The 13,262-nt window shown below is 37.4% G+C and overlaps 1 protein-coding gene across 1 annotated transcript in view; it reads left to right on the top strand.

Moving 5' to 3' along the window:
* LOC103696949 (probable phosphoinositide phosphatase SAC9) overlaps positions 1-13,262 on the top strand; it is a 35,369-nt gene that overhangs the window by 4,375 nt on the left and 17,732 nt on the right. Inside the window, exons 5-7 of the mRNA XM_039128998.1 lie at positions 2,119-3,347; positions 6,933-7,040; positions 7,171-7,341. Coding sequence (XP_038984926.1) covers positions 2,119-3,347; positions 6,933-7,040; positions 7,171-7,341 — 1,508 coding nt within the window. The remainder of the gene's footprint in view (positions 1-2,118; positions 3,348-6,932; positions 7,041-7,170; positions 7,342-13,262) is intronic.

Raw genomic sequence — 13,262 nt, 5'->3', positions numbered from 1 at the left:
CTTCAAAACTACTGATCTGCTTCAAGACATAAAAGTTAGGAGTATTGAGCTCCTCAGTTCTTTTGGTATGCATGGTTGGTACATCCAAAAAGTATTTAATGTGGTTATGCTAGTCTGTTAAGAATGGCAACACGCATCCATGTATGTATGAAAACATTTATTTTACGATATTACAACTATTATGATGATTTTCACAATATTACAATATTTATTTTTAGGGGAAGCCATGGCCTTTTGTTATTGGATGAAAGGCTTGTAAAGCTTCATACTTCATTATCCAACTATACACTAACTATACACTATACTATACACTATACAATATACGTTCGTGTCATCTATATCGAACCATGCCTCTTTCCATAATAACCTGAGAAAGCAAGATGAGGGTTAAAAATCTACACTAGAAGACCGCTCTTACCAAACTACTTCCACAGCAATACAAAACCCTGTTCTTAAATCCATCTATTTACAGTAGCGCTTGCTAAATTGTGTATTGGATCTTTCTGTTCTGCATTTTATTACTATTCTATTTGACATGATCTTTTGTGAATTGAAACCTATGTTGATTCTTTTGATGACATTACTTCCAAAGAATTCTTTTGAGTGTTTCCGTATTTGCATTTAGCCACCCAGTTGGCGGGAAAACAGTGCCACATTTAAGGAGGCAATTCCCATTAGCCTCTAAGAGGAAAGACCATCTGAGCCACAACCATTCCATGCTATATTCACCATTCATACATAGTACATGCATTGGCCTCACTATTGCAAAAATTTCAAATTGGCTATTTATCATCCACAACACTCCAAATAGCAAAAGCTTGTGAGAGGATGGTAATTTTACCCCAAACAAAATTGGCCCATCACTCCTATTTAGCTCTCCTAATCAAGCTCTAGCCAGATTGTTTTGGAATATTTGAAAACTAGAGCTCAAGTCTATTCATGACTTATAAGATTCATCTGAAACCGTATTCCACAACTAGGCGACTTTAAGAGAACGAATATAGAGTGAACTCTCTATATGGGAGACCTTTCTTAATGTGGATTTGTGCTTTGTCAGAGGTTGGGAATGTGGTAGAGAATGAGCCAGCTGTAAAATTAGGGTAGTTTCTGGTTAGGTTTCTGAAGCAGTTATTAAGATGCACTGTAAGGATTTCAGAAATAATCCTTCAACTTTGAAACTACTTCTGCTCTATTTCCTTCAACTTTGGAACTACTTCTGCTCTATTTTACTTCCTGGTTTATATCTTTTGCTGTGCATATACCAGGTTAGTTGCATGAAAATAATGCTCAAAGATGATCCGGCAGTTGAACTAGGAGATTGAAACTGATTGTGAAGATCAACTAGCTTCACGGCACCAGAGTCTCAATGGCACTGAATGGCATGTTTTAGGGTTATCCTATAACAAATGACATTTGTTTATGAATTCTCATCCCAAGATCTGCTGTTTGAGAATAGATTACGCAATCTTCTTGGTATGACTTGTGATTTTTATATCAAATCAAAAATAATAAATAGAACAAATTTAGTATCATAGGATGATGCCATACACACTTTTAGAATGACTTTGGTTATTATATTACAAAGCTACATATGAATACTTGTAATTATATACAAGTATTGGTGCATTTTAATATAATTTATGTGCCTTTTTAAGCTCTTAGTTAGTTAAACTACCTCTGTAGGTTATGTACAAAAATTTCATTTCTTTGATCTCTTGCTTACCTTGTAGTATGTGATGTGATTAGTTTATCATTAGGCTTTTTAATGATCTCAGCTGTTTTCGGCAAAAAAACTGCCCATTATCAATATTACAACTTTTGGCTTTTAAGTCGATTTGTTGAATGATGGCTATATACTCTAATAATCAAGGCTAATGTCCAAATGAGTGGAAATTATTTTTCTTCCTTGATGGGTTGATATCTCATTTACCAAAGTTGTAGTTGAATTGCCTGTGTGTGTGCAAGGCATGCCATCTGGTTGTGAGGTATACTTTTTCTTCTTTTTTTGTTGTCACAATTTGTTTTCTTTATCGAAATCAGTCTTCATGCTAATAATTTGTAGCAGTTGATCTTATGTTAGAAGGCTTTCCTGTTGGGTTCTTACGGTATATACAACAGGTAATGAAGTGGAGTGTGAGCAGCTTGTATGGGTTGCCCAGAGGGCTGGACAAAACATCCCATTTAGCTCATATATCTGGCGACGGGGAACTATTCCAATCTGGTGGGGTGCAGAGTTAAAGTTTGCTGTGGAAGCTGAAATTTATGTTTCAGGTCAGGATCCTTACAAAGGAAGTTCCCAGTACTACGAGAGATTAAGTAGGAGATATGGTGCTCAAAGATCTGAACTAACTGCAGTCAGGCAAAAGAAAACTCCTTTGGTTCCTATTGTATGCATTAACTTACTTAGGAATGGGGAAGGAAAGCCAGAAACAATTTTGGTTGAACATTTTAAAGATTCCCTAAAGTATATTAGATCAACTGGCAAGCTTCCTCATACTTGGATTCAGTTGATAAATTATGACTGGCATACCTCTGTAAAATCAAAAGGTGAGCAACAGACAATTGAGGGGCTCTGGAAACATCTCAAAGCACCCACAATGACCATTGGATTTTGTGAAGGAAATTATTTTCCTTCTTGGCAGCAGCTCAAGGAATGCAAAGGATTAGCTGTCAGTAATGATGACTTTGAGGGTGGATTTTGCCTAACATCTCTCCAGAATGGGGTCATACGTTTCAATTGCGCAGATTCCTTGGATAGAACAAATGCTGCCAGCTTTTTTGGGGCTCTTCAAGTTTTTGTTGAACAGTGTAGGCGGTTAGGCATCTCTCTTGATAGAGATGCAGTTTATGGATTTCCTTCAATGAATAGATATGCAGATTTTGGTAATTATGGTGGAAGTACAGATACTTTGCCTCCAGGGTGGGAGGAACGTTTTGATTCTGTTACAGGAAAGCCTTATTACATTGATCATAACACACGGACTACCACCTGGGAGCCTCCACGCCAGGATAAACCTTGGAAGAGATTTGATATGTCATTTGATCAATTCAAGAGTTCAACAATGTTAACTCCGATAAATCAACTGGCTGATCTTTTCCTGCTAGCAGGTGACATCCATGCAACTCTCTATACTGGCTCAAAAGCCATGCATAGTCATATTCTCAATATATTTAGTGATGAGGGTGGAAAGTTTAGTACGTTCTCAGCAGCACAGAATGTTAAGATCACTCTTCAGAGAAGATATCAAAATGTTGCTATTGACAGTTCTCGTCAAAAGCGGCTGGAAATGTTTCTTGGATTAAGGCTCTTCAAGCATCTTCCTTCTGCCCCTATTCATCCTCTGAAAGTAGGTATAACTAAATTTGCTGTAGTTTTTCACATTTTATTTCATTCATCTGATATGTTTGTTTTCAGATGCCCTTTTGTCTTATATCCTAATTAAATGAATGTGTTATGTATGGGGTATATTATTACTAATGCTAATTACTATCACATTCATAGTAGAACTCAAATAACTAACTGTTGCATAAAGAAATTAGTAGACTATCGAAAGTATTCGTAAATAGTTGCATATGGGACCACCATCAAAACTCTTTTCTTCGGTTTGAGTATTTGTTGCTATGCTTAGCCCCTAAAATTTAACAAATTTTAATGTGTTTTTTATCTAGTGTTGCATGGACACAGATATGAGAATTAGATTCTGATACGTACCCAAGTGTTTGACTTGGCTAGAGGGAAAAAAGAGATGGGGATCTGCAGAATAAATTACAATATTAACTAAATTATATATATTTATACCTTTAATATTGTTTGATTAAATATTAAAAGTATATATTAAAAAGATATTGTTTGTTAAGGTCTTTCAATATACATATTTCTCATTCAAACTTTCAGCTTAACTTGTGGATAAAATGAAAATAATATTTTTCAAGTTATTTGAATACATATATCCTTGACCAATCATTCAAAAGAATTAATACTCATTTCTAAAACGAAAATGAAGGACCAAAACTCATTGTTGGAGGAGTTCATTCTTTCCAATCTTTAAAAGTGACAGTCATAGCTTCATAAGTATCCAAGTGTTTGATACAATACCTGACTCAGATTTTTCTGAAGCTGGATATAAGTGTCCAGGTAATACAGTTGTGATCATATTTCTTGAAGATTAAGAAAACGAACAGCATTCTAGAGAACCAATTTGGCTAATGCCGGGATGGTCAAAAATAGAAGCCATTTCTTTCCTATGCAATTGGTGGGTGATGAAGAGGAGAGATAATCTACACATTGTTTTACTGGTTTGGAAGCAGCTTAAAAAATGTACTACGAAATGCAACTTGTTGGACATTGAGAAGCAAAATTGTGCTTAAAAATTTCATTAAAATTTATCAAATATAGATTAAGTATTTATTGTGAAAAATAGATTTCTGGTCATTGTTGTTCTAAAGCAATGATGATACTTAGTATCTGTTAACACTTTTTATTGATGAACTTATTGTTGATGTAGGAGGTACCGTGGCATATGCAGCTTCTGAATATCAAAATGCTACTTAAATAGATGAAAATCTACCATATTATAATGGGAACTCCTGGAGTTGGCCATGTGAGGTTGGACTCCAAAAGTGAAGCCCTGTGGGATCCATATTGTAAATACACGTGGTTCCATAAATATGATATTTTTCCTTCTTTGAAAAAAATGCCCATCTCTCTCTTTTAACTATGATGCAGTATCTTTTCCCTCTTTTAGATAATCTAAGTGAACCCCATCTCTCTTGCAGTCTCAAATTCATTCTCTCCCTATCTTCCCCCATTTTCCCCTTTTCTTAATGCACGCCCAAAGTACTGGTAGGGTTGAAGGCTAAAGTGGAACATGGAGGCAAAGCTTCCTTGGATCATGGCTTAAATTTAATAGGATCAAAATATAATAAAATACATGCAAGCGAAAATGAAAACTACATATTAGTGTATAGTCGATATATCTTGACGAAGACAATATAATTTTTTCTTTCTTTTTTTTTTAAAATAAGTAATACAAAGTGATGGATAGAGATAATTTGATAAGCTTTGGGTTCTGATAAAGTTAAGAGATGCTTTTATAGTGTTTCATAAGTGATGCATCTTTAGGGCACTTTGGCAATAAATATTGCTTGCTCTCATACAAATATCGGAGTAGAAGTAGAATGATGCTTTCTACTGTAACTAAATGAGATGGGGCATTTTGATAGTGTCCTCTAGTTACAACTATTTTGTTCTGTAAAGGTCTAGTTGGGTCGATGTACATGCAACAAAATTTGAGTTTGCTGAATTTGAAAATTAGGTGGCCCTAAAATTGAGCACTAGTAGCAAGAATTTTAAGTATTGATGCATATCGGGGCATAAAGGCTGTACCATATCTTCCGGTAAAGTACTGGTAGCTTGCCTCTCCATATGGTACTGTATGCACATATGGTATACACCTTGTCACTGCGGTGCTAGCACTAATAGACGTGTCATGTGCATTATGACATCATTCTGGTAGAACTGTTATGCATATGATTATCGGTGCTTTAACCCTTATATAGTAGTTTGGATATTTGCTTGGACATAATGCTTTCGGTCTAGGCTACAGTTGTGATGTTTCTAGTGCTTGTCCAATTGTTTTGATGGCACCACGAATGGCACATTGGCCCCTTGAGATTGAGGTAAGCTTACCTTTAATTAGACAGTTACAAAGTTGCTAGTTATGGTACCGAGCAAACTCATATCATTTTGGTCAGCCTAGTTGATGCATAAGGAAAAAATTGCAATGTTGTTAGATTGGATCAATCCAGTCAAAACAAGTAACCTATATGTATTCATATTGTTGCCAGTGCTGATAAAACTAGCTAGCCCGAGTCACTTTGACTAAACTACTCAACCTTATAGATTATAGTCTTACACTTTCAATTTCTAGTAATATATTATCAAAATCTGTTATGGTCTTGTTTTTGTGATTTGCTAACATAAAAATATTTTAGAAGGGACGGTTTTACTGATCGATATAGAAAACTGCTGGGGGACTTCCCACTGGATAATTTTGTTAATATTCAAAAGATAACATGAGAAGTGGAACTTTTGATCTGTAACTTCCTTGAGCCAACGATCGGAGCGTGAGGAGTCCAATAAAATATTTGGGGCAGGAATGGTCTTTTTTTCCCCTCCCTGGGACAAGGTTTATATTTGAGAGGGTTGGGGGTTGGGTGGGTTGGCCGGCATTCCTCCTTAGAACTACCATTTGTGTCCATTATACATTACATATTCAACCTTAAAAGTATTCCTTGTATCTTGTATACTCTTCCTAGAAGCATATATGGAAACCCAAATAATCTGCTATCACTGATTTAAAATTGATCACTCTATTTAACACTTGCGTTCTCACTTTTAATTGCATCACAAAAATGCTGATTGGTTTTTGTTCTTAGTCAATGTACAGATCCAAACATTTATTGTTGCTTTGATGTAGAATGACATCACCATTTTTGACAAGGTTGTTACATGAATCTAGCAATTGATTAATGTCATTATATATTATCCTCAGTCAAAAGTTCCATATATGATAGATTGATTGATTGTACTCGTTGTTGAACAACTACTGATCTAACATAGGAATTTCATTGCTTGTCTAGCTAGAGTACATAGTTTAATATTGTGTATAAGATTTTATTTCTCTCTTCTTCCAAGTTCCAATATAAGGAGTCAGGCAATTCCTCTGCTAGCTTCTAGGAGTAACAATCAACTACAACATGCCTTATTCACCCATGAAAACAATATGTATACTGAAAATGATTCTGCAATCTGTGGACTGGTTACTTCCATTTGCATCTCTTTATTTATTGGCATGTTATTGAGGCCTGGCTTTACTGGGATTCTGAAGTTATATGTCTAGATTTTAAATGTGCTTGGTGGTTGCATACAGGTATTATCGCGACCTTCAGGGTGCTTCCTGAAACCAATTCCGAGTATGATCCCAATTGCTAATGGTGATTCAAGCCTTCTTAGTTTTAAGAAAAAAGAGCTAGTATGGGTATGATATTTTCACCTGTAACAATCCGGAAAACTTCCTATTGCAGAAATTTTCTTTCTGTTGCTTTTTTAATTTGATGCAATATTCACTATTATAGGCTCCTACTTAAGGTGAAGAGTTCTTTTCGCAGGTCTGCCCACCAGCTGCAGATGTTGTTGAACTATTTATTTATCTTCAAGAGCCTTGCCACGTTTGTCAGCTTCTTCTGACAGTGTCACATGGTGCAGAAGATTTGGCATACCCAGCAACTGTAGATGTTAGGACTGGATGCAGTTTAGATGGTCTCAAGCTTGTTCTTGAGGTTTGATCTCTCTTCAACATGACTTTTCAACTCCCATGCTACAGGAGTATCAATAATACCTCCTATATATTTTCTCTAGGATATCCTTCATTCAAAACAGATCTGTTGAAAGAAACTTTAGTCAATTTATTTTGTTTTTTATTTCTTTGTAATTTTGATTCCCATTACTTTTTTTCTACAAAAAAAAAATTAGTAACTGCTTCCTTGGTCTAGTACTTTTATAGATTGTAGCATCCTAGAAACTTTGACATTGCAGAATTTGAAACTTAAAATCATGCTTACTTTACTTTATCATATGATCAACCCATGCTCGAGGCTTGGTAATTATATGAATTTACGTATCCGCTGAGGCTGCAATATGATATTATTGGTTGTTTTCTGGGAATTTTACTCGACACGTTTCTCATAATCAGATAATTTACTGAAAACTGAATAAAGATTGGAATGATATAAAAGATCTATGAAAATAAACTGCCTAAGACAAACAACCCTCACCCCATTCAGTTATTTTATCAAGGAATACATTCATTTGCCAGTGCGACCTTTTCCAGATATTGATATATCTTATAGCTTTTTGGTGATCTTCACCTTGTTTTTTTTCCAGATATTGATATATCTTATAGCTTTTTGGTTATCTTCACCTTGTTTTTTGTGGCCTTCGCTCAAATCCAAGGTCTCCTTTCCTAGTGAGGCCTAGTCCTCATTCTACACAACTAAATCATCTCCTATATTGATGTGGTTGCTTGGTTTCTTCTGATATACTCATTTCTTAACTAGTCTTTCTGTTTCTGAGTATTCATGGGTACATTATTCATGCGAGGACCTAGTTAATCAGAAGATCAAGTGAAAGATTGACACCTGTAAGCATAGTTTTGAAACTGAATACTATAGTCTTGTACTAAATTATTGACAAGTGAGGAGCAATGTTGATGGGCCACGTACCTTCCACTGAGGATGGCACAAACAATTTTTGGTGTTGCTTGCTTTCGGGCAGATTCCAAAACTCCTTTCATTATGTTGCTTCCTTCTAACGTTCACAATTGATGGCAACTGAGATATTGCCTACTGTAGTGGTTAGTATTTTAGTTGAGTTCATTAGGGTTGTTGCTTGGATCTTCTTTATCTTGGTTAGAGGGAGAGGGAGACTGAGTGGATATTGTGTATATAACATCATATCAATGTATTTATATCTTTCCCTTCTTGTGTGATAATAGACTCTTCATATCAGCTAAACTAAGTTGAGATTTAATTACTTTTGACTTACACTCTTCATTACTAGGTAGGATTTTAGATTTTCCTTAGTAGAAGACTAGTACGGGTTTCATTTAAGACAAGGTCGGAGGATCCGGTTTCGGGCACCGTACTGGTTTCGTGGCAGCACTACTCGGTACGGGCCGTGCCGGGCCGGTACCCAACAGAGGGCACGGTACAGTGGGAGAGAGAAAAGGAGAGAGAGAGAAGGGGGAGAGGAGGGAGGTTGGAGGAGGGTGGCGGACGCCGGCGGAGGCTGGCCGAGTCTGGCCGAGTCTGTAGGAAGCAAGGCCGCGATCAGACTCATGTTTCGTTTGAAACAGAAAAACCGGCCGCAACCTCGCCTGCCGCGGCTTCATTCGGCCCCCTACAGCCTCCGCTGGCCCTTCGCCGACATCCCGACCTCTCCCTCCCTTCCTCGCTCGTTCTCTCTTTCCTTCTCCGGCTCTGGCAATGGATCTCGTTTCTGTTGCCAAAACCGTATCGGTAAGCCACCAGTACGGCTCGGATCGGCCGGAACTGTCTGGTTTGGAACGATTCTGCGGACCTTAATTTAAGATGTCAGTTAAATAAAGTCCAGATGTTTCTTCTCCCATATCTAATTACTTCTATACGTACCTTCAGAAGATTTCTTGGGCAATTCTATCGGCAAGACCTACGCTTTTTGAGTTTTTTTATATTGTTTCAGAGGCGCACCATATTCACTGCAATCAGACCATGGCTGATGCTAGTTGAATTAGTTTTTTTTTAATCTATACTCCTTGTATTTACTTTGTGAGTCTGCTGGTATGAATCACCTCCATCATTAGTAATGTGACATTAATAATGCAGAATTATCTTTATTGCATTCATCACTTAAATCATAACTCATGAATTCAGCCAAGATGTTAAAATTTTTGAGATCAATTTGTAGATATTTCAGAAATCATCATATTTTTATAAAAAGATGTATTTTGTTTATTGCTCTAGAATCTGGATTGTACGTACTTAGGAAGTAATTACAAGTTCTCAACCTATTATTTAACATGGGCAAAACATGAGTGATTGAACTGGCATCCTTCTCTAGTGGTATTTTTCTTTTTTTGGTTATTAGAGATGAGACATCCCATCTGTATAAATCAGAACAAGCAAAACACCCCCACAATGTGGGAGATAAATGGGAGAAATAAGTACTAACGTACAAAACAAAAAAGCGCGTGTTTTATATTATTGACATATAAGAAAAATTCTTGCTAAATTAAAGTAAATAGAACTTTAAATAATAGCGACAAAAATGTTACCCCATGCTTTCCCCAAGCAGATTAATTGTGATGTCAGTTTAGATTTAGGTTGTTACTTGTGTATTTTGTTAAGTTTAAAATTATTGAGATCAATCGTGAGGTTAAGTTAGATAATTATGGTATATTTGGTTGGTTTGAACCAAGCTCCGCTGTACCGGATCCGGTAGGCGTACTGGTCTCCAACCAGACTGGTATGATTCTGGTTTGTACTGGAACCCGATAGTACGAACCAGCCAGCTCTTCCCCACCGGAGTCGGGGAAGAAGAAGAGAACGAGAGAGCGCGGGAAAGAGAGAGAGGGAGGAGACCTGTGGCCGCTATCGGAGAGCCGCGGAGGGGCGGCGGAGGCCGGGGGGGCGGGGGAACCCGCAGGGGCGCGGCGGAGGCCGAGGCTGCAGCCGCGGATTTTTAATTTGGGGGTTTTAAGTGAAGTGGGGGCCGCGTCCTTGATTTGCCGATTTCATTTAAAACCCCCAAAATAAAAACCCGCGGCCTCCGCTACGCCCCTGCGGGTTCCCCCGCCGGGCTCCGCCCCCTCGGCCTCCGCCGCCCGTCCGTGGCTCTCCGATGGCGGCCAAAGGTCTCCTCTCTCCCTCTTTTCCCTGCGCTCTCTCTCCTCTTCGTCTTCTTCGTCTTCGGCACAAAACCGGCCCGTACTTGTTTCCACGACTTCGGCGTACCGGTAGCTGGCCGGATCGGTTTGTACGGGCCCGTACCGGCTAGTATGGGCCGGTTCGGCATACCATGGTTTGAACTAAATATGCTCACATATACAAAGATTTCTTATTTGAATTTAGTTTAAATTTTGTTAATCAGATTAATTATCAGGTTAGGTTGGACTGGGTTTGAATATTTTGTGGCTTAGGTTAGGTTTGGTTAGATCTAAGCCAAACAACTTCAAGTCAATTCCCCAATGAAGAGAGGCTAGGTTTGGAATAAGAGGATGAATAAGTTTTCTTCTATTTTTTTTGTTTATCATTAATTTTTTGATAGCTAGTATAGGCAAAGGAATGGAGAAACTTAGGTTCGAGTTGAAGAAATTACAATTTTTTCTCCTTATTCTTTTTCCTTTTGCTCAAATTTTGAGATGGGTTGTCTCTTTGCTATCCATTTGATTGAATTGAATATATATTTTGTTACTTAAATTAATTGTCACATTAGGTTAGACTGAGATTTTATATTTTCTTGGTCGGGTTATGCTTGGTCAGATCTAACCCAAACAACTTCAAGTCAATTCCTTATTAATGAGAGGCTAGGATAAGAGGAAGAATAAACTTTCTCCTATTTTATTTTGTTTATCTTTTATTTTTTGATAGCTAGTATTAAGCAAAGGAATGGCGGAACTTAGGATCGAGTTGGAGGAATGGCGGTGTTCTCTCCTAATTCCTTTGTCTTTTCCTTGTATTTTGGGATGGGTTGTTTCTCTCCTATCTCTAATAGGTGTAGATAAAGGATATGCATGCTTGATAAGCTCCATCTTTGCACCTCTCTCTCTCTCTCTGCTATCTTTTCTTTCTGGGTTTTTCGGTTGTTTCTTACTTTAACTCCTTTAATGATTCCTACACATCCAAGACCTACTCGTTGCATTCAATATGATAAGTGCAAGAAGAGGTTCTGATCATTAAATTGTGGGTCTTCCATCTCTGGAAAGTTAGTGCATGGTTATGCAAGATTAGTTTCATTGTCTCAACAAATAGGTGTGTGAATTGTTGCTAGGATAATGTTTTGAAATGGATTACAAAAATATTTCACACGGGCCAATTACTTTTGGTACTTTAACCTGGACATATTGTCTCCAATAGTTAACTAGTATAAAGATGTTTTTGTAGATAAATTATCTAGATGTTCTTCACTTATACGTGATCATGTGAAAATAGATAAACAAGGGTTAGATTCCCAAATAACAAAATGTTTGTGGAATAAATTGGAGACCCACTTAAGCTCCAAAATTATATACTATGAAATTGCAATGATTGATACAGGGTGCACTCAATGTACTTGTTTGAAAAAAGTATAACACGATTCACTGATCTCCAAGATCCTCTTAATTCAGTAGGATTATTAATCTATTACTAAATAATGTTCATTTGTGATGCCCCTATTTGAAGGCCTAACATGTAGCACCTTCTTACCAATGACCTGGAAACTTTATAGAAGAAACCATAGGATTTATTGAGTTGCAAAATTCATATTTGCCGTAAATTTGGAAATCAAAGTTTTTGAGCAATTCTTCTTACTAGTTATCGAGTTTTCCTCGCTTTGTGATGTCTATTCTATAGATTCAACTTGCATGTAGTAGACTTGGCCATTTATATGGGAAATTGGTCTGCATTTCCATTCATAATCTGGTGAAGACATCTAGAAGAGCTACTAAAGACATGGTTCCTTGTACTGACCCATATTGCCCTGTATTGAGCATACAATACCGTATTAGTAAGGTGCTGATACAGTACCAAGGTTTGATATAGCACAAGAGTCAAACCAGCCTATATTGATGGAACTGACCGGTTCTGCTTGTTTCGTGTACGAACCATACTGCTCAGTTGTGGATGATTACCATGGCTGGGTGTGAAAAGAGAATTTCCTGACCTTGTATGATATAGGAGCTATACCATGCCATACTGGCCGTACTATACTGTATTAGTGTTGTTGATAAGGTACTAGTACAACGAACCATCACCTAGAGTTGAACATTTACATGAGCCAAAGAAGTGGCGGATGTGTCCCATTATGATGTTGTGACCATGGTCATACAGGGAAGTATGCACAACTGTTTGCTAATTGACATTGTGGAAAATGGAATCTGACTGGAAAACCAACATCAAGTCATCAACAAAATATACACAATATATTAAGGATAATGTAGTACAATATCAGATGTTTCATCAAATGTTCAAGGATTATAACAGATCTTGAGCTTTGTTTATAAGCTGACCCTAGTTAAATTACGACCATCCTTTGTTGCTATGTGCACTTTATGTTGCTTCTCAAGGGTTAGAACTCTTAAGCTTATTCTTGTCGCTCCATCTGTGACAGCATCAACTTTTCTTTCCGTTACCCATCTCTGTTTGTATTAATCCTTTGGGTAGGGTCACCCCATGGGTCTAATTGGTTTTGCTCCAGTGGGCTAGTGATTAGGCTCCTACAGACAACTATGTGTCTATTAGCTTACTGTGACATTGACCTGAACCAAGCATCAGACCTCATGACTGAGGAGCAACAAATTTCATCTCTCTTATTCTTCTCTGTTTATGCAGCACAATTACTTCAGCTGATGGTCTATCCATAAAGTGGATGCAATTAAGATTGCTCTACTGTCACTCCCTTCATCTTTGTAAATTCTCAAGTTCTCGGCGAGCTTACCGTCTGTAAGTTAACCAAGTTGTCAAAT

The sequence above is a fragment of the Phoenix dactylifera genome, chromosome 8 (genome assembly GCF_009389715.1).
Source record: "Phoenix dactylifera cultivar Barhee BC4 chromosome 8, palm_55x_up_171113_PBpolish2nd_filt_p, whole genome shotgun sequence".
Taxonomy (NCBI): Eukaryota; Viridiplantae; Streptophyta; class Magnoliopsida; order Arecales; family Arecaceae; genus Phoenix; species Phoenix dactylifera.
The sequence above is the reverse complement of the archived record's forward strand: the minus strand, read 5'-3'. Positions and strand labels throughout refer to the sequence as shown.